The 20,282-nt window shown below is 40.2% G+C and overlaps 1 protein-coding gene across 3 annotated transcripts in view; it reads right to left on the reverse strand.

The window, feature by feature from the left end:
• LOC102225728 (laminin subunit beta-2-like) overlaps positions 1-20,282 on the reverse strand; it is a 52,328-nt gene that overhangs the window by 9,152 nt on the left and 22,894 nt on the right. For all 3 annotated transcript variants that reach the window (XM_023332355.1, XM_023332351.1, XM_023332358.1), the window contains 20 exons: positions 17,927-18,062; positions 17,707-17,780; positions 17,061-17,249; positions 16,457-16,520; positions 15,506-15,708; positions 14,034-14,154; positions 12,822-13,010; positions 10,370-10,549; positions 10,129-10,241; positions 8,815-8,894; positions 8,506-8,662; positions 7,045-7,185; positions 6,722-6,883; positions 6,174-6,295; positions 4,547-4,667; positions 3,718-3,910; positions 3,481-3,624; positions 2,249-2,480; positions 1,990-2,153; positions 1,082-1,306 (listed from right to left, as the gene is read on the reverse strand). In XM_023332355.1, the coding sequence (XP_023188123.1) occupies positions 1,082-1,306; positions 1,990-2,153; positions 2,249-2,480; positions 3,481-3,624; positions 3,718-3,910; positions 4,547-4,667; positions 6,174-6,295; positions 6,722-6,883; positions 7,045-7,185; positions 8,506-8,662; positions 8,815-8,894; positions 10,129-10,241; positions 10,370-10,549; positions 12,822-13,010; positions 14,034-14,154; positions 15,506-15,708; positions 16,457-16,520; positions 17,061-17,249; positions 17,707-17,780; positions 17,927-18,062 (3,010 nt within the window). The remainder of the gene's footprint in view (positions 1-1,081; positions 1,307-1,989; positions 2,154-2,248; positions 2,481-3,480; positions 3,625-3,717; positions 3,911-4,546; positions 4,668-6,173; positions 6,296-6,721; positions 6,884-7,044; positions 7,186-8,505; positions 8,663-8,814; positions 8,895-10,128; positions 10,242-10,369; positions 10,550-12,821; positions 13,011-14,033; positions 14,155-15,505; positions 15,709-16,456; positions 16,521-17,060; positions 17,250-17,706; positions 17,781-17,926; positions 18,063-20,282) is intronic.

Below are 20,282 nucleotides of genomic sequence, written 5' to 3' on the forward strand. Positions count from 1 at the left end.
ATTCAGCAATCTGGCTACATGAGCTAAAGGTTTACATGGCCAGAGATCTCGGCGGTTTTCTTTGCATGATGAGAAGAGGGGCCAAGTATTCAGTCAGATTCAAAAATATTTTATCAATCCAACAGGAAAATAACATTTTCTGTGACATGTTTGTGGTTGTATATTTAATTAGAGTTCATCACTAAAAATTCATTTTTAAAATACCAATGGAAAGATGCAAAAAAACCTGGATAGCAGTAATAAGAAGTCACTGACTGCTAATAACCAAAGCTAATAATCAAAGCTGGTATCCAGCTCAATGTTCTTCTTGCTAAGTTATGCCTTTGTTGGAGGAGTGGATGTGTGTTTACTTCCATCTACCAGATCGTTCAGGATTGTGGTGCTAAGTGCTTTGTTTAAAGGAAATATGGCGCAGGAAACTGAAATACTGAAATTCCAGCCTTCTGATTGGCTGACAATTCTCTGTCAACAGACCCACCGCCTCCACATAAAAAGTCTTTTATACATCCAGGAGTATCTGTATATATCCAGATTGTTTGTGTTTTAAGAATGAAAAGGAAATTTACTTCTGACCATTTGCTTTAATACCAAAGTCAGAGTTAGCTTCCTTAAAACCACGGTAACAAACCTTAAAGTTGCAGTACATTACTCTTATTAAAAAAGTATGTTTATACATGTTTGTTAAAACTGTCATTTTATTGTGTTAGCATAGTAAGAGATATCTGTGAAAAAAGAAAGCGCTCCTCTGCCTTCACCCAGTTCTCCCAGTACTAACTCTCAGACAAACACCGTTCAGCCAGAAACAACCAATCAGAGCCAGGAGGAGGGTCTTGGTGCTGTCAATCATGCTTGTGATCGAGAGCGGTGTATTTCTGCAGATTACAATAGCAGCTCTGGGAGGAGAAGACAGATCTTTTCAAAGATTATCTGTCTGATAGCATCACAAAATAGCGACATATTTAGCAAATATGTAAAAAAAAAAAAGAAAGAAAGAAAAAAGAGCTTTTCTAAAAATGGCATACTACTTTAAAGAAACACTGTCAATTGTATAATTGTATAAATATTATTTCTCATCACTCACGTCTGCAGTCCCTGATCAAAGCGTTGCCGAAGTATCCTTCCTCGCACCGGGAACAGGACGGCCCGTCAGTGTGGTACAGGCACCTGAGGCACTGCCCAGTCCTGGGGTCACATGACTCCGGATCCTGGGGGTCGATGTTATCATTGCACTCGCAGCGGAGACACTGTCCACCGGGCTGCTCTGGGTTGCCATAGTAACCCGGAGCACACTGATCGCAGCGAGGACCTTGGACAGGAATAGATGGCCATCGTGGGGTGGTTGATATTTAATAAAGCAACATTAGATGTTTTTATATGTGTTTCTATGATATGCAAAGCTAACAGCCAGGCTACCGGGGATATTTCTGCTATGTTGAAATCATTTTTAACATGAATTCTTTTAACTTCAGACTGCTGTCCACTGCAGGAAAGATACCAACAGCTGACAATGTCACAAAATTCAAATTCAGAAAACCTAAAGATTTTACTCGACTATCTCAAAAAGAATGTTTTGTCACTTCAAAACTAAAACCCTCAATGTACTTTATTGGTGATTAATGTAACAAATCAACATAAAGCAAAGCAGAAATGTGAAATGGAAGGAAAATGATACATGGTTTAATTACAACTATCAGACCCACAACACACAGGATCCGACTTGGAAATTGATCCAAAGGAAAATCGGGTCACATGATGTACTCAGCAATTCAAACGCATTAAAGTCAACAGGGCCTTGCAGACCGCTAGCCATTCCCTGTGACTGGGGTCTGTAATGTCATGAGTGAGACAGGAAGTGAAACATGATTGCAAACTAATACACATCCGCTTTGGGGAGAATACAAACTGAAATCCTACACTTGAAAAAAAAAAGCATTGTACTTAGAAAAAAATGAAAGAGTAAAACATGATCATGATAATGTTCCAGCTCACCTGTATAGCCTGATTTGCAGTAACATATGATCTGATCGGAGGTGTGGTCAGCTTGACAGGAATGGCCATTAAAGTGGTTGGAACCAGGGTTTCCAGGGCAGGGGCAGGGGTGACAGTGATCCCCCGAGCCGAGCACTGGGTTGCCGTAGAAACTTTCCACACAGCTGTGGAGAACGAAGAGAGATATTTATGCATCTGGCAACAGACCTGCAGCCAAGCAGCAAAAGGCAATGAGGAAGTTTTTTAAAATTTTTCCCACCGTTCGCAGAGGTGACCCGCTGTGTTGTCCCTGCAGCCTCTGCACTCTCCTGTCCGGGAGTCACAGAGGTCGGCGTGGCCGTTACACTGACAGGGGCTGCAGCTGGGGAAGCCCCACTGGCCCGGTTGGCAGTCGGAGCACTGGCGCCCGGTGGCTCCCTGCCTGCACGGACACTGACCTGTAACCGGGTCACACTGGTGGCTGGAGGAGCCCTCTGGGTGGCAGTCACAGGCTGAAAAAGAGAGAGGGGCGGTCAGTTATGCCTCTTGTCACTTTAAATCCAAATAAGCTGCTGCTGCTGGCCACGCCCCCAAGTCAACAGTTACACTTGCACCTGAAAACAGCTGCAAACCGATGCACAATTATACACGGTAAATCTTTGAAAAGCAAAAGTGGAGCCTCCTGCACAACCAATGCACAATGCAGCAAGTGGTTTCTAGATGGTAAGTCAACAACAAAACATTATTCTTTTCCAGCAGCCATTGTACAGTGTACTTTAACCAGCAGCTGATTAAACGTGATGAAGCTCTTTGGGTGGCTAGGTGACAGGCAGAGCGCAGCTGGGGTATCTAGTTGAGGGACGGTGTCTGCTGATTTGTGACGTTACATCCCAGAAATTTTTGAACTGCCTTAAATGTCAGACACCAAAAAAACATTAATATTGCGAAAAACCAACTGGGTGTTTTTTTTAAGTGCTTAAGTTGTTTTTTAGTTGTAGAGACCCAAGTGGAAACACAAAAATTTGCAAAATGTGAATTTTGCATAATACATCCCATTTAATGTCTTCCTGTTTATCTTCAGTATTTCTGCTTTAAAGTGGACAAACTGTTTCAACAACAGTGATGGCCTTCTTTTCCAAGAAGTGAAGAGGGATTACTAAGAGTTTTTATTTTCAAAACTGAGTCTGGGTTGGTTTCAGAATAAGGGACAAAAATTCAAATTTCTCTTATCCACTTGAGTACTAGTTACTCAAATGGATTATTGTATCCAGTATAATATGTTGAAGTGGATACCAAGGCCTTCCATTCAGACTAAATAGCAGTCTGCTTACAGAGAAAATTACAGGAAAAATTATGATTGCTCATGCCAAAGTGCCTTCCTCTCGAAATGTTTCAGAGGATTAAAGATAATAGCCTTCTATACTAACCTATTATAAATAATTACGTCTAATCATCAACCACAATTGAAGGCCTGCAGTTGTTAGTCCTCACAGGTCCTAAGAACAGACGCACCATTGCAGCCGTTCACTCCAAAGCCGTAGGTTCCTGGGGCGCACTGGTCACACCGCCGCCCAATGACGTTAGCTTTACAGCGGCACTGACCTCCGACCTTATCACACTCGCCGCTGATGGAACCCTGGGGGTCGCACTGACAGGCTGCATGCAACAGACAATAAATGCATTTATGCTATGCTTTGGATCTGCATCTGCTCAGTCTATGTCCGCCGTGCGGTTAGTGTGTCTGCTTACGCAGGGCCCCATCGTGAATGTTGGCTGAGATGCCGCAGATGAGTTTGGTGCACATCTCAGCCAGCATTGGCATCGGCGTGATCATAAAGGAATCCAGGCACATGTAGCGGACCATGTCCTTCCGGTGCTGCTCTGTGTCCGGGTCGCTGCCGTGGAAACCAGGAAGCTCGGTGTACTTGGGGATCAAAACCAGCTAAATGGGGAAATGAAAACAGCAGAGTTTACAGAATTACAAGGATCCTGGGAATAGAAGGATTATTCAACAATCTAACCATTAGCAGCAAATTCAAGCTTTTTTCCTCTTAAATACTAAGTTGGACAAAGTGTTTCTGAATGATCTCGTTACGAAAAAGAATTTCTTGTGATACAGCACACTTTTTTTTATATTTAAGTATGCAAAAAACGCATAACTTAATTGAAATAAACTTTTAAAGAAAAGAGATTCATGATAACAGACATTACAAAACAAATTCACCCAGGAAACATCTCGACTAAAAATGATAACCCAAACTCACTTTTTAAGAAATGATTACTGAAAGTGAAAACATAAAATTCCAAATCACCTTAACGTCTGAATTTGCGTCTTTCTACCACTAGGGGGAGATCAGTATGCATGTGACCAATATGCAACTGCACCTGTTGCCCCTGCTCCTGCTATCAGAAGCACAAACCTGACTGAACATAAACTTCTTCATAGCATTTTTCTACCAGATACAATAAAAAAAAAAAGAAATCTGTATTTAGAGCACCAATAAACCACTTTAAAGCCTGCATGCCTGCCTGTGAGCAATGAGGAGAGCTGGTTTATGGTTTATGGTTTCTTACTTACTGAGTCAATCAAAATGAAAGCGGTAAGGTGTCTGTAACCGACTCCGTGTCGCTGGAACCTGATTGCTACCACGTAGCGATTACTGGGCTCAAAACAAAATGGCCTGGACATCAGGATGTATCTGGAAGAATAGAGTACAGTCAGTATTCAGGTAGTTACTAACACTGGAATAGACTCTGAGTAGCTCGAATAGCAACTGATTTACAAGACATTATTTGTTAATATTTATTTAATTAGGAACGTGAATAATAAAAAGAAATACAGTAAACAACCATATAAGTTCTCACACCTGTCTGACTCACATCTTTAAATATTTTCAACTAGATAAGCCAGACAAAAGCTGGCTTATGAGAGTTTCTGTCTGCACACCTTCTCTTTACAGTCAATGCCAGGGGGCGGGGCAAATGCAAAGTTATGTAAATGAACAGCTTTTGTTAGCAATTTAAGGAAGAAAAACATGCAGTGAAAATGTGCACAAAATGTCCCAAGAGGCCTGCAGTACCTCTGGAGGAGCTGCAGAGATCCACAGCTCAGGAGTGAGAATCTGTCCACAGCACAATAGTCAGTTTTGTTTTTAACAAATCTGGGATTTATGGAAGATTTATGGAAGTGTCAAGAGAAAATGTTTAAGAAATTCAATCTGCAGATAGCTGCATGTAGGGAACACAAAAAACATATGGGAGAGCAGACAATTTTTTTTGTCTAAATGCAAGTCTGTCAGGTTCACAGAAAGGATCATTACAGCTGACCGCTCCACCCTTTTATATCGAAATATTTAGCTTGGAGCTAAATATTTATTTAGCAAACTAATTTTTTTTAATTATTTAGCTTGCTAACTAAATAATTTGTTTGGAGCTAACAATGTGACTGGTAAACTAAATATTTGGTATGCTAATTAAATATTTGGCTTGCTGGCAAAAGTTTAAGCTTAAAGCTAAATATTTAGTTGGTAATCCTAACCCTGCCCTTAGTTTGTAAACTAAATATTTCTAAATATTTAACTGGATATTTGGCTTGCTAATTAAATAACTAAATATCCAGATGGTGGTGAGCCTTTTGAATAGTTTTAGACATAACAATTGAACAGAAAAACAAAGTGAAAAGGATAAATGAAACTTTTAGTGTTCATGCAAATGTTTATCATCAGCTATAAGTAAAACAGGAATTAGCTGGACCGTTTAACACACAAAGAAGAACCACTGGGAGTTGCACTTTTTGATGTTTTAAGAGGTATGAATGTTTTTGGCCCTGCATATCAACATAAAACACCAAACAGAATCAGGCCCCTATAAAACCCAGGCAAACTCGATGGATCTTGCCCAGAATTGAAAGGTTGCCTATAAATTAAAGCCTTACAGTCAGATTACACCATCTGTTTGTTCTGTAATATTTCCACAATCTGCACCACAGCAAGCAAAGCTGATTCTTACAAATACTCTGCAGTTTGTTTGCCCACCTGTGTCTCACAGCGCGTACAAGCCTGGGCAGATATAAGTGACAACAGTGATGCAATTTTTTTCCCCCTCCTTGCTATTTCAACAAACATTCAAGCGCTCCTCCCTCAGACGTACACACACTCAGAGACATTCTGGGTCTGCATGCAAACATCCATGACTAGTGTCGGTACCTGTTGCTGTGCAGCAGGGTTTCAGTGTAGAGCTGTTCGGTCGGAAGAAGGTTTCCACATCGGAGACTTGAGGGGAGCTCAGCAGAGGTGATGCTGACTACAGCCTCCCAGTCCTCTGTGGACTGCATCAGGACACCGTGAGACGACACGTTCACTGGGAATGCAGCTGTCACAAGCTGCATTTCCGTTAACCGTAAAATTGCGCAAATTGAAAACACAAAAATAAATTCGCTTAATGGACACGAGTCACGTGATCAACAGCCAGTTGTTACTACTGGCAGAAACGACAAAGACAACAGGAAGTAGGTCTATGGCTGACAGATGATAAGCATTAGTGGTGTTGCTGAATTATAACTACTGTATATCTCATATGACAGTTAACATCAGTCACTGCCATGATTTGTAATGACTTGATGAGTGAACAAACTTATTCACACATGATTTTAATGTCATGGAAACACAATTGGAAATTCAACGTTAGCAGAAAATAGACAAAGATTTTGCACATTCGTAATGGAAACGCAGCTACTGTCTACACCTAAACACACCTCAGGCTCGTAGCGAATCATGACTTCGTACTCCATGGCGTATGGGATGTTGTCGATGGTGAACACCAAGCCGGCGCCGTCTTTGACGCGAGTAAACCCGGGACCGGTCCAGGTGGTGATGTGGCTAGGAGTGTGCTCTCTGTGGACCGTCGTGACGTCCGGCTGAGTGGGAAGAAGACATGTCACCCACACAGGAAGCTCTCACTCTATTATAACAAAGTAGTATTATTTCTCTTCCAATAGATAATTATGTACTCATTTGTGTTTGTCTATCTACTGAGCAAATCCTTCAATAAAGGTTAAAAGGTGAGTCAGAATCCTACTGTCTGCTGAAGCTGCCGGATGCGTCTCAGCGCTGCCTGAGACTGCTGCAGGCTTGAAATGCGCCGGTGTCGCCGATGCCTCCTCGCCTGGTTGCTGAGCTGCTGAATGCAGTCGTCTGCTGCCTGCGGGCGGACCTGGCCCTGAGGGCGAGACGGAAAAAATAAGCTCCATGTTAACCTCAGCATGTGGGAGATTTGAGCTCAAACTTGTTTTTATTTATTGAAGCTGAAATTTCCCAGTTTTTACTAAAGATGTTAGTGAAAACTGAGGAGAAACGTTGTTGCTGTGCTGTCAAATATTTAGTGGTTCTATTAATTTTGAAGATTATATATACATATGTCCATCAAATAATTCCTATTCAATTTTAGTTTTGTTCTTCTGATACCAAGTTTCGGAATTGTCGTAATTTATTGAATATTCCAATTGTAAGCTATTTTTGTTCCAATAAAGCAGTGATATTTTCTATTCAAAAGTTGTGTAGTTGATCTATTTAGTTTAAATCCATATTGAGCTACAGTGAGTATTTTATTTTATGTAAAAAAAATTACGCACTCTGTTATTAGTTCTTATAATTTTCTTGAAAATTGTAGGTGTAATGAGACAGGTGTATAATTTGTGGAGAGGTGTTTGTTCCCACACTCATGCAGTGGAACGACTTTGGTCATTTTCTTTTTCTCTTGTTTTTTTAAACGGTGCCCACTGGGAATGATAAATTGCAAATGTACATCAGTGGTTCAATAATTCCAAAGATGACTTGTTTTACAATAGTCATGTCAATATCCTCACAGTCTGTTGAAGTTTTGTTTTAACACACTGAAACAATTTAGAGAATTTCTTTCTCTCCACTGCTGCTAGAATTAATGTTGATGAATGTAAGAGAGCTAAAAAAAAAAAAAGGAGCATTCAGTCTGATTTAATGTCAGGCAGGTTATGGATTTTATTTTCAGTAATATCTAGTTCCAACTGTATCTGCTGCATGCCTCTAAATCTTTACTGAACATGTTTATTTTCCCTCCAGGAGAAGTCTAACCAGCAGGACATAAAATTGTCACGCTTCACTATGTGCCTCGCACTGTAGCCTTTCTTCTCAGGACATTCCAAAGTCATTGAACTCAGTTCTTCTCACATTCCTGCTGCAGAGATGTTGCAAGTGTGGACTGTCAGAGCTTGCTTCTAGGACTACATCTAGGACACGGACCAAAGAATGATAAAAAAGACAAAGGAATGTGTAAAAGTAGTTACAGAAGTGAGAAAGGATGAAGAGTGTAATATGAGACTAGTTTAGCTACAGGAAAGGGTGAATCTGGTTATCATCTTTTCTCAATTTAAGTTTAGTACCCAAACAGATGGACAGACAAATCTGCTGGTGATCAGATCTGAGTTTTTTTTTCTCACAAAGAAATCCTTTTTGTATCCCAGTCACTTTCTAACAGCGACTGCGGTGATGCTGCTGAGCTCACCGGCAGCGAGGGATCGGTGGGCGAGCGCCCGGCAGCCTCTTCAGCCTCGTATTTGTAGTAGTCGAGTGGAGCACAGAAATACCCAGGCTGCACCTCCGAACACCGTCGACCAATGAAATGGCTCCTGCAGTCGCACTGCCCACTATCCATCATGCATCTTATTATACCAGGAAGAGAAAAATGTAAAAAATATTCTGGTTAGCGTAAATTCTGACAACTAAACCTCTATGCACCAAGCCATGGGGTTAATATTATAGACACATGCTTTCTAAATTCACATTCAGATTATGTTTTATCCATAAGATCAACCTGTTGTTGAACGCTCCACCGAAGTCGCACTCACAAGGTCTGCAGCCAACCAGGTCATTACTGAGACCCCAGTATTCAGGCTGCAGAGACAGAAAACACTCAGCTTAATCCATGATGCACTGGGTTACATCAGGTATCTGACTATTAGTGGTGTTCCAATGCCTGTTTTTTTCCCAGAGCGATTATGAGAACAAATACTTCAGTATATGTACTTGCTGATTCCAAGTACTGATTCCAAGTACTGATACCAAGTAGTTAAAAAGTTGCTAGTTATACTTTACACACAATAACTTTGGAAAACAAATTCATTTTATTTAGAAGAGAATGTCTCCTCTTCTTCTTCTTTTTAAGCCCAAAGTCCCTGTGACTGTTTTAACAAATCATAAATAGACCATACATACAGATTGTTTAGTCTTCAAATGATTTATCGAATTACGTCATTATTTTTTTTTTTTTTTCCTACAGTTTAGATTTATGGCCTGAGGCAGATCTGAAATTCAGGCCTGGTCGTAGTAGAAAATTTGTGTTAATCTACTTATTACAGTTTAAACAGTAGAAAGTATAAAGCAGAAGTTCATTAGACTAACAAGCACAGTGCTGCAGGCACACACAGCCCCACCCTGCTTCACCCCTATCAGTCACACATCCCGGATGATTTGCACCTGACTCACCCTGAGGTTACAACAAGCGATAAGATGGAGCTGGACGATGCTAAACAAAAGCTAAAAATGAGAGAAGTTACACTTCTTACTAAAATTATGGACTAAAAATTAAAGCAATAAAAGCTTTTTAAAATAATATGTTGGATTTGCTTCAGACTCTGGCCTGTAATTAATATTAATTAGTCGGGTCAGAGCAGGCCTGGACAAATCTAAACTCTAGTTTTCGCCTCTTGTTTACCATCCTCTGTCTTTACATTGAAATTTAACTTCTCCCTTCTTCTCCTGTTTTTTTTTTTTTTTGGGGGGAGGATCAGCAAATAACTTCTTGGTGTATTATCACCACCACCTGGTATGAAGTGTGGCTTAGACTTTGACTTGCACTGCTTTCCAACCCAGGAGGAAAATCCAGCAGAACAGTGGTACCGGTTTGGAGAACACGCATCAAGTTTGAGTACTTGATGCTGGTACCGGGACACCACTGGTAATTATCACTATGGTTACCAAGATATTTAGTTTTGAACACATGTCTGGAAGAGAAACCTTCTCTACCTCAAGTTGAAGTTGCTATTTTAAGAATGCGACATGGACAGAAGTCAGGTATGAAATATAAATAAAAAAAACACCCTGATTTATGACTATTCAGATTACTAACCAGACACTGGTTGCAGTAGCGACCTGTGACGTATCTTTTACAGGAGCAGTCCCCACTGATCTGATCACAAGGAGCATCCATCAGTATGACGCCCCGGGGGTCACAGTTGCAAGCTGATGGCAAAATACACAAACACACACACTCTGAACACACACACACTCAAAAACACACACACATTCCCCGGAAAGGAATGTTCATTTCCATCAAAGCTGCCTGGAGTGGAGATAAAACAGACACATACGTTGGCATCCCAGTGGGTCGATCTCACTGAGTCCATAATAACCCGCCTTGCAGTCATCGCAGCGCTTGCCCTTCACGTTGTCTTTGCAGCGACACTGTCCTGTGATCATCCCCATTCCCAGGTCGGTGTGGCTGTCACACACACCTCCCTCCAATGATCCAACCGGGTCACAGTCGCAAGCTGGAATTAAAGGTTTCAGATTCAGGTTTATTCACAAATGAACTAAACTTGCTACCCACATAGAGGTAGGCCTGTCACAATAACAACTTTTGCTGGACAATAAATTGCCCCAGAAGTTATTGCAATAAACAATAATTTTCAGGTGATATAATGTTAATGACATAAAAATGCAAAAGGACATTCTGAAAGATCGATAAACTTTAAACCCTTTAGAACCAAGGATATGGAAGGCATTTTAAATATCCCAAACAAATAAAGAAAAACAATTTCAACAATAAATAAAATGAATTATGAAGTCTCTGTAAAAAAAAAAAAAAAAGGCCCTTCAAAAAACAGCTTTGGTCTAGTTGAGACCAAAGCAGCAGACTGAAAGCTTCAGTCATGTAGCTTTTGACAGAAAGAGAGAAAAAATAGAAACAATAAATCATGCAAATGGAAATTATTGAGCTTGTTATAATTTATTATGTGATTAAATGATGTATTGCTTATTGCGACAGGCCTGCATCTAGCACTTACAAAATAAAATTACTAGTGAAAATTAGAAGCTTTGGTAAAAAAATATATAAAAACTATAATAAACAGCATTTATTCAAAAATTAATATGTCAATAATACATCTCTTTTGGATGACATCTTTGATCTTATACATGTTACAACTGTTTTCCAGTCGCTAGGTAAGCTGGCCACTTTGCAATTACTCAGGAAAAGATGGGAAAGATATTTGGATGAACAAATTTCAAATGAGACTTGATATAGGATGATTGGTAGAATATTTTCATCATCTCAGTTCCAGGTGGTCCATCATCTCTACTGCTTTAAAACTAGATTGATAAAAGCTAAGGCAGGGTTTGAACTCTATGTGACACCGGCCACATGGGGATCAATACATCTTTCTGTATTTTTGAAACATTTCTAAAAATATGTTTCAGTCCAGTTGAACTCTGTCTATTTATGTTTACAAGTGGATCCTCGTAATGCCAGTCTCTCCAAACGATGTTCCAATCTAATTGCTTTCTGCCCTCTTGCTTTCTGCCCTCTCCAAAACAAAGGAGCTGGTGATCGACTTCAGGAAGAACAAAACGGACATCCAGCCTCTCACCATCAGTGGGACCTGTGTGGAGAGGGTCCCAGTGTTCAGGTTTCTGGGCATGGAGTTGGAGGACAAGCTAACCTGGAGCACCAACACCAAGGAGCTGTTGAAGAAGGCACAGCAGAGACTGTACTTTCTGAGAATACTCAAGAAGAACCGTCTCCCCTCAGACCTGCTGCAGGCCTTCTATCACTGCTCCATAGAGAGTGTGCTCACATACGGTCTGTGTGTCTGGTACGGCAGCAGCACATCCGCGGACAAGAAGGCGCTCCAGAGGGTTGTTAGGGCAGCAGAGAGAACCACAGGCTGCCCCCTCCCCACTATGGAACAGATTTACACTTCCAGGCTCCACAAGAAAGTTTTGGACATTTTAAATGACTCTTCACACCCTGGCCATGATCTCTTCCAGCTGCTGCCATCAGCCAAGAGATACAGAGCAATAAAAACCAGGACAAATTGCCTAAAAAACAGTTTTTACCCGATGGCAATCATGGCACTAAATTCAAAGGCATAAGAACTTCTGCTCTTGACACCACTTTGTTATAAATGTAAATTCTGTTGCGACACCTCCAGGCGCTGCAACCATCTTCTGATGTCTATTTATTTCTCATTTTGTACTATTCATTTCTTTATCTTTGTATACTACGTATATACACATAACCTGCATCTTAACTCGAGTCGAGCAAATCTCAATCTCGTTGTAATCTGTTGATGACAATGACAAATAAATCTTATCTTATCTTATCTATTGACTGGGAGAATGTTTTCTGTTAAACAATCATTATTTCTCAGAAAACAAATTTTTACTGAAATGAAAACGGACTCTCCCGCCTGCTGAGGATGTATATGCTTAATTGGAAAAGATCAGAAATGCCGTGAAAGACACAACTCAAACTAATACAAACTCCAACATTTTTTCCTCATTTTGAAAACATGGATACTGATAATATTACTTTATTCTTTTTATTTTTGTTATTTTGCATTATTTGTATTTTATTTTATTATCTATTTATTTTGCTGCGTTAGTTGTGTTGTGGTGGAGGGCTGGAGTTTGGGGGAAGACATTTTTTTAAAATGCTTATTAATACCATTGTAGGTGTTCTTGAATACAATAAAACACGTTGATCAAAAAAGATTGAACTAGAGTTAGTGTCCCAAACATAATTAGATAAAAACGCCTCACCAACACACACACGAGGGTCCCGGATATCCCTGTTAGGGTCTTGGTAGTAGAACGGTTTGCACATCTCACAGTTGCGTCCCACTGTGTTGTGCAGACACTTATCACAAACTCCACCGCTGGTGTTGCCCGTCGCCAAATACACCGCCATGTCAAAGTGACACTGGTTTGTGTGGCTGTTGCAGTTACACTCTGCAGAAGAAGGTAAGAAAACATGAAATGAATATTACGTTTCATAAATAAAATAAAGTCTAAATATTTTTTTGCTGATATGTTTGTGCAGTAAAAGAGAACCTGGTCCTGCAGTGATTTCCAGATGTAACTTTTTTACATGCTGATGCTGCCTCACCTGTCATCATGAAAAGATAATATATAATGATAAAATTATTTATATTGCTATTTTCACCCTGTGGTTTGTACTATAAAGTGTCTATTTTTAATTTACCTTAACCAATTCTGATTTTTTAATTTTTTTCAAAATTGCTGAATTTTCACATTTTTCCATTCAAATGCTCAAATGCTGGTGAGGCAGCAGCGAGCTCAGCCTCACCTGGGATTGAGCAACCTCTCGCTAGCCAGTCTATGGGAGCATGCTCCTCCTGTCTGAACGTCGCCAATAAAACGGCTAAAAAACATTTAATGTATGAACTGATTTTCCATAATTTATGTTTTTATGTTCTTTCTCTGTTCATCTTTTTGAAGAATGAAGTTGATACCTTCTTGGAATCTCTGATCATATTGTTTCCTATAGCACAGTTAGAATTTTCCTGTATATGCTTGGTCTCATGCAAATGAACTTGCTTGGCCTTCGAGCTTGAAAACATCCAGTAACAGAGGGATGTCATTACAAAACTAAATCAGACGACGGCTTCTGGGTGCTCAGTTCTGCGCTCAACTGTCAGACTTGCAAATACAAGAATCAAATTTCAACATTTCTCAAAATCAGATGTCAAGAAAGAGGAGAACTGAAGCTGTTTATTCTGTTTCTTGTTTTGTATTCTGTTCTGTCAGTCTAAAATAAAGACACGTACAACTTGGAAGACACTCATCCTTTTACACACCGTCCTGTTGGTTGTCTGCAGATCTGTTTTTTGCCAGATGAAAGATGAGTTGTATCGACTTAAAAAGCAGATTTAGTCTTCTTTGAAAGACCTCATGATTTACATCCATAACATCTCAGAAAGTTTGGCTGTTGTCATTTTGAATGGACGGTACCTCTGCATGTGTGTGGGTCCTCTGTCTCCGCTGGTCTCCAAGGTGAGTCATTGTGGAAAACCTTGCAGCGCTCGCAGTTCAGCCCTTCAGTATTGTGCTTGCAAACACAGCGGCCATGGATCTAACCAATCAGAGTACAGGAGAATTATGAGATAAAAACGCTACAACAGGCTGGAGAAATAAGATCAAATGAGACTATTTCATTAAAAACTAGAATAAATATTAGATTTCTTTTGTTCCTCTTATGATTTCAGGTAACAAGACTATTTTTATTTAAATATTTGATTGTAAAAAAGATCACTGGTTGATTTTAAAGTTTTACTGCACAAAATGCATTAAGTGATTTAATCTAAGTAGTATCTACAATAAAATCCTGTAGAACGCCAGATAAAGATACTGGGCCGTGTCTTTGTGACTAAATATGTCTAAATATAAAGTACACTTTACTAAATTAGTGTGTGAATTGATAGGACATCATAGGTAAGCAGTATGAACGCGTTCAAAAACAGTTGAGATCTCGACCAACATAACCCAACTAATGGGCGACACGGGCAACCACCCAGGGCGGCATCTGGAAAAACAAAGCGTGTTCCGACGTGACAATGATTTCAAACACACCAGAACTGGCTTGGAATCAGTAAACACATTAAGCTTTAGGTAAACACTCACCTGTACCTATACATTGGAAAATGTAAACACTATCCCTACTAGCCAGCTCTGTAGAGGAACCAGTCAGTTTAAAAGAAACCTACCAATTATGCCATGAATAGTGATATAATCATGCCAGAATAATGTCTAAAGCATGTTGTCAGAGTTCATCTGCAACTTTCTCAGGCACATCTAACCAGGTGTTAATAGGAAGGTAGCTTAACAGTATAATATTGAACAGATAAATCCATAACTGTGTGGTTCTTTGCTTAACAGTTTGTGTTATTTTCATTAATGCAGCCAGTCCTCCACTTGAACCTCTGCTTTTAAAACTGCAGTACGTAACTTTTATAAAAAATTTTTTTGTTTTGTTGATACAGTTACTATGTTGTGATGGTGTGGTATGGAGACAGATAACCTGTGAAAAAAAATTAGCTCCTCTGCCTTCTCCCAGTGCTCACTAGTAATAACCAATCAGAGCCAGGAGGAGGATCTTAGCGCCATCAGTCACCCCTCTGTGCAGCACTGCTCAACCCTCTTATCCAAACTCTTCCCTATACTCTTCTACACTACAGCTTCTTCCTGATAGCAGAGCCTGTCATAAATGCTAAAGCTAGGGTGGATCAGGGAGGAGGAGATTGATCATTTCACAGATTATTTGTCTCATAAATACTGTCAGGACATGGTGACGGTTTTAACAAATATATACAAAACATTCTTTTTTCCAAAAGTTACATACTGCAGCTTTAAGTAGCAGTTGGGTGTTGGCCTCACTTCAACACACACAATGCAGTCTGTGGAAGTGTATTAGTCTGTTAACCCACCATGCCAGTCTCATGGGTGTTTACACCCGGCACTGGTGCGCACTCTGAAGCGTGTCCGTAGCAAAAGCAGCTTCCTCGGACCACCAGCTCATTAATGGCGTAGTAATATTTCTGCAGGACGTCTGAGCGGCGGTCCAACAGGTCGTCTCCCAGCGTGTTGAGCTTCGTGAAGTTGATGCGCAGGTTGGTGATGCGCAAAAGTTCTGAAGAAACCAGATCAAATTATCCTTAATTAAGAGCTTTTTTAATTAAAAGCAAATTACAGTGGAGACACTTAATAATCAAAACAAAGATTGTCTGGAAGGAGGCCAGTACTCTTCATGGTAATGTATGTTGATATGTAACAAAGAGTATTTTTCATACTATTGGACTTTACTCAGTTAATATAATTCATTCCTAGGTGTGATACCTTTCTTTGACTCACTTTTCCTGTGTCTCCATATTAATATGCCTTAGGAGCCAACTTGTTAATGAGTTTCAGGTAAACAGCAGACTACTTGTCTAAGTTTACTTTAACGTGTTTTTTTGTTTGTTTACGAAAATGTAGTTGCAACATAAAGATAAATAGATGAAGTTGAGTCTCATTCTATATAACGCGGTTTGGCTGGTTAGATTATTTTCTATCAGCGTTCATCCTGCTGATTCATCAACCTGCATGATGGTGGATATTTTCCCTTGTTCAAAGAAGTCAGTGGAATACAGGAAGCATGCTAATAGCAGGTGTTAATGAGAAATCTTCTTATCAGGAGGCAAAAACTATTTCACTGTCTGACCCGAGTTCTCCCCTAGCACGCAGCCTCAGTCTGCAAATGGCTGTTAATAAACAGGTTTTATTAATGAAAATAAAAAGTGACAGGTTTTGTTAATGAATAAAAATTGATAAAAATGTCAAGGTGACATTATACTCTGATGATGTTGTTATTGTTACATACACATAAAGTCTTCACTGACCTTGAATGTCCAAGCTGTAGGGATCTTCTACTGGAATTGCTGGATCCAGCACTTTAAAAATGACCTTTATTACAGAATAAAATAGTTTAGGGAAAGAAAGTTGGAGAAAGGTATATTACAATCAGAGCTAATATCTACATAAACAGCAAAAATATATTAGGCGTTAAAAAAATAAATCAAAAGTCTGATTTGTGAAAATGAAACCCAAAATCTGTCATTAATAGAGGCGGGTACTCGTTACATTTACTCAGCTGCATTTATTTGAGTAACCATTAGGAAAAAAATTACAGATTTTAATTTCTTTGCAAATTAAAATGCAAATTAAAGTGAATAAAATTGACTTGTGGTCTAAGTATTGCCCGAGGGGTTTATCAGTGCGTCCCTTTCTAAGAGAAACTGAAGTGATGGGGGCTAAAGTGTTTTTCTGTATATGGCGTCATAGTGTTGGTTCAATTGTGTTGTATTAGCTTGTTAGCTAGCTCCCAACATACAATTGTGATCTGTTTGTCCTGTAAAGGGCCATAAGTCGGAATTTGCTTTATTTGAGTTTGTGTGATTTTAGTAAAATGAATCAACTCAGAGGGTCCCAAATTTTCCAGTGTACCTCTCCATCTTTAGAGGGCTCGATATCAGAGTAGCGTTCTTCACAGATGATGTCGTTGGTATGGTGCAAGCCGTTGGCGGGGATTCCAGGGAAAGTTCTGGTACAGTTCTTGGCGAAGTAGCGGTAGGGGCGCCATGTGCGACCAAAATCAGCTGATCGCTCTATGATCAAAGCTGCAGGGCGAAACGTCTGGAGAGGTTCAACGAACACAGAAATTATTACAGCACAAGTCAAAGTCATCAGTGAGTTTTGTATGACACAGCAAATACAAATAGGAATTCAAAGTCATTTGTGTCATGAGAGCAACTTGTCTAAGTGATTTGTCTAAAGCTTTTGCTTTATGGTAGATCTGCCAACAGATAGTGAGGTGTACATAACAAACAGGCCCGAGTAAGTACAGCAGATACAGTACACTCAGAGACAGAAAGGTTTAGACTCGGGGTCTCAAACTGCATTCCTCAAGGAACGGTGACCTGTAACCTTCAGATGTCTCTACTTCAGCACACCTTCATTTTGCAGTCCTGAACCACAGCCCTATGTAGCGGTTTGCTTTGATTATAGTCATGAGTTTAACATCATTTCTTTTCGCGTAGCTTTGGAAAGATGAAGGTACATTTCAAACCACATCAAATTACAAGGAACGTACCTTAAACTTCATGATGAGATGTGTGAAGTGGAATTCAGCCTCAAGGTTCAGTCTGATGCTGACGTCCTCCTTACCTGCGACAAACACACCAAGATGTGTCATGAACAAATGACAAATCCTTTAGTCTCAGCTGTTGATCCTGACACAGGTACCACGAGACAACAGAGGCAACAAGCAAACTGATCATGTTTGTGTCCATCGTTGAAGAGTAAACACGCACCATTGACAGACTTCCAAAAGTTCTCATTCCCATTGATGTCTGTGAGGTAGATCACGTTTTCAATGCGGTGGCTGTTTCTGTGGTGGCGGGGATCATACCGCCGACGGGAGTCACACTCGAAACACTTTTCTGGATCCTGATGAGGCAAACATATTCAGCATAAGAAGAAACCAGGGAAAGGATGGATTTGTGTCAAATGTTATGCGCTTCTCATAACAACCCCAGCCATGACAGCGTATTTTCTTGACATTTGTATCTAGACTTGAATGAAAGCTGATTTGGGATGAGGATACAATATTGCTCTTGTGGGATAAAAAGAAGATTCATTTGAGAAGAGGCCTTGAAGAGGGGCACAGATGGAGCAAACTGGGGCTAAACAGAGAAATGAGGGGAAGTTGGCACAGAGAACCAGTGGAATCCAGGGCAGCGCCTCTTAATTAGGCTGTTGTCAAGGGTGATTAAGCTGGCAACAACAACGTGGCTGTGAAATGGACTCAGCTGAGCCGGGAATAGGAAGCACAGTCATGGATGTGCACGCATGTCAACTTTTACATGCCTATGCACATATGAAAGAATAACACCCATCTTATTAATACAATGTTCCTTAGAACCTATCAAAGTCATACAATTTCAAACATTTTACCTGTAAGATCCAACACTTTCATTCAAAAATACTACTTTGACTTTGAAATGAAGACATATCAGCCTGATCCTAATTAATCTTGTCTTTCAGGCCCTCTGTATCGCTGATGTTGCCCTAAAGACCCTTCCCAGCTCTCATTTGTCTCCCATTAGTCAAGCCTGGTCAGCTTAACTAAAGGGTTTCACTTCAACAATGCGCCAGTTAAAGTCTGCAGCTGATTTGACAACACTTTTCTTTGTCGTACTGCAACGGTAGTTGGAAACACAAAAAGAAAGTACATCCCACCTCCCTCATTTGGTTTCCATTGTGCCTCAACTCAAGCTATGAAACTGAGACTTTGCCGCTGTTTGTCCCTCAGTGATCGTCTCTTTTCTTTGCTTTTTCATTCACGCCCCCCTTCCTCACATTTCTCGTTGAGAAAAAGCAAATAATATGCAGCGGTTACAGCTTAAAGGAGAGATAAGACAGTAGACAACAATCAGTTTACATACCTCGGCTCTATAGAAAACTAGGGGAAAAAAAGAGCATGAAATCTGATCGTGGAGAGCAGAAAAACTCTACCCAGAAGACACGCATCAAACATGAGTGACAGATGATAGCGTGGACATTTGCAAGCTGGATGACAAATGTTTTCTGTGGGACTCTGAAGTGTCTTCAGACATACCAGGCTGTCACAATATCCTGACCCGTACTGTAGTAAGTAAGGGTGTAGAAAGCACAGAGCATCAATTATGTTCACCTGGAAGTTGACAGTGGTTAATATTCCTGCTCTGAGGCAGTGGAAGTGCAGGCACAAACATGCAGGTGTGTGGAAATGCACGGATGTGAGCTGGATGAATGTAAACATGATGGTGAACCCGCCAGGAGGAGTGCAGTGTGTGCAGGATGTTTTAGCAGAGTGTCCCGCTTCAATAAGATGTGGAAAGAAGCTTAACCCAAACATATGCCTATCTTACTTTTCATTAAATATGTTTGAGATAGTTTTCTGCTTCCCATTTCAGTTTAATGCTCTACATTAAACTGAATTAGGAGGATACATTAAACCTACTGCTAATGGAGGTGCTGTGGTAGCGAAGGGACAAAACACACCCCACTTATGGAGGTCTTACTTCTCAATGCAGATGTTACAGGTTTGAGTCCCAGCCTGGTGACCTTTGCCCCATGTCCTCCCCCTCTCTCATTGCCCACTTTCCTGTCTAGCCGTTCTCAAATAAAGGCCAGTAGCGCCAATAAAACTTTTTAAAAAAACTTACTGTTGATGAATAGGGCTACCCAGTAATGTCCTATAATTTGCATAAGTAAATGAATTTTTCCTTTGTTAAAACTGCACCAAAACTGGCTCCAGCCCAGGAGCCTTGCAAATCCAGCCCTTATTACAACACCTATTTCTTCTTGCTGGGGGAGCGGAAGATGAGGTAGCTCCAGGATTTGAATGAATCTCTTCTCTCTAAACTTGCTAATCAACTAGAGTTTGTTTAAAGTGGACTGAACAGGGCTGGTGTGAGCGTACGTACCCTTAGACAATATTTATAAGAGTATTTCACCATGTTTATTTTTCTCCACTGTGCTGCTGCAGGTAGTTTTAATCTCCATAAATACTGGTCTTAATCTTTAATATCCTTCTAAATCAGTTCATTTAATTAAACAACTCTCTTTGTCAGAAGTTATATTTTATCTAGCATCCCCTGACTTTTTGAATACATATTGAATCTT

This window comes from Xiphophorus maculatus, chromosome 1 (assembly GCF_002775205.1).
Source record: "Xiphophorus maculatus strain JP 163 A chromosome 1, X_maculatus-5.0-male, whole genome shotgun sequence".
NCBI lineage: Eukaryota > Metazoa > Chordata > Actinopteri > Cyprinodontiformes > Poeciliidae > Xiphophorus > Xiphophorus maculatus.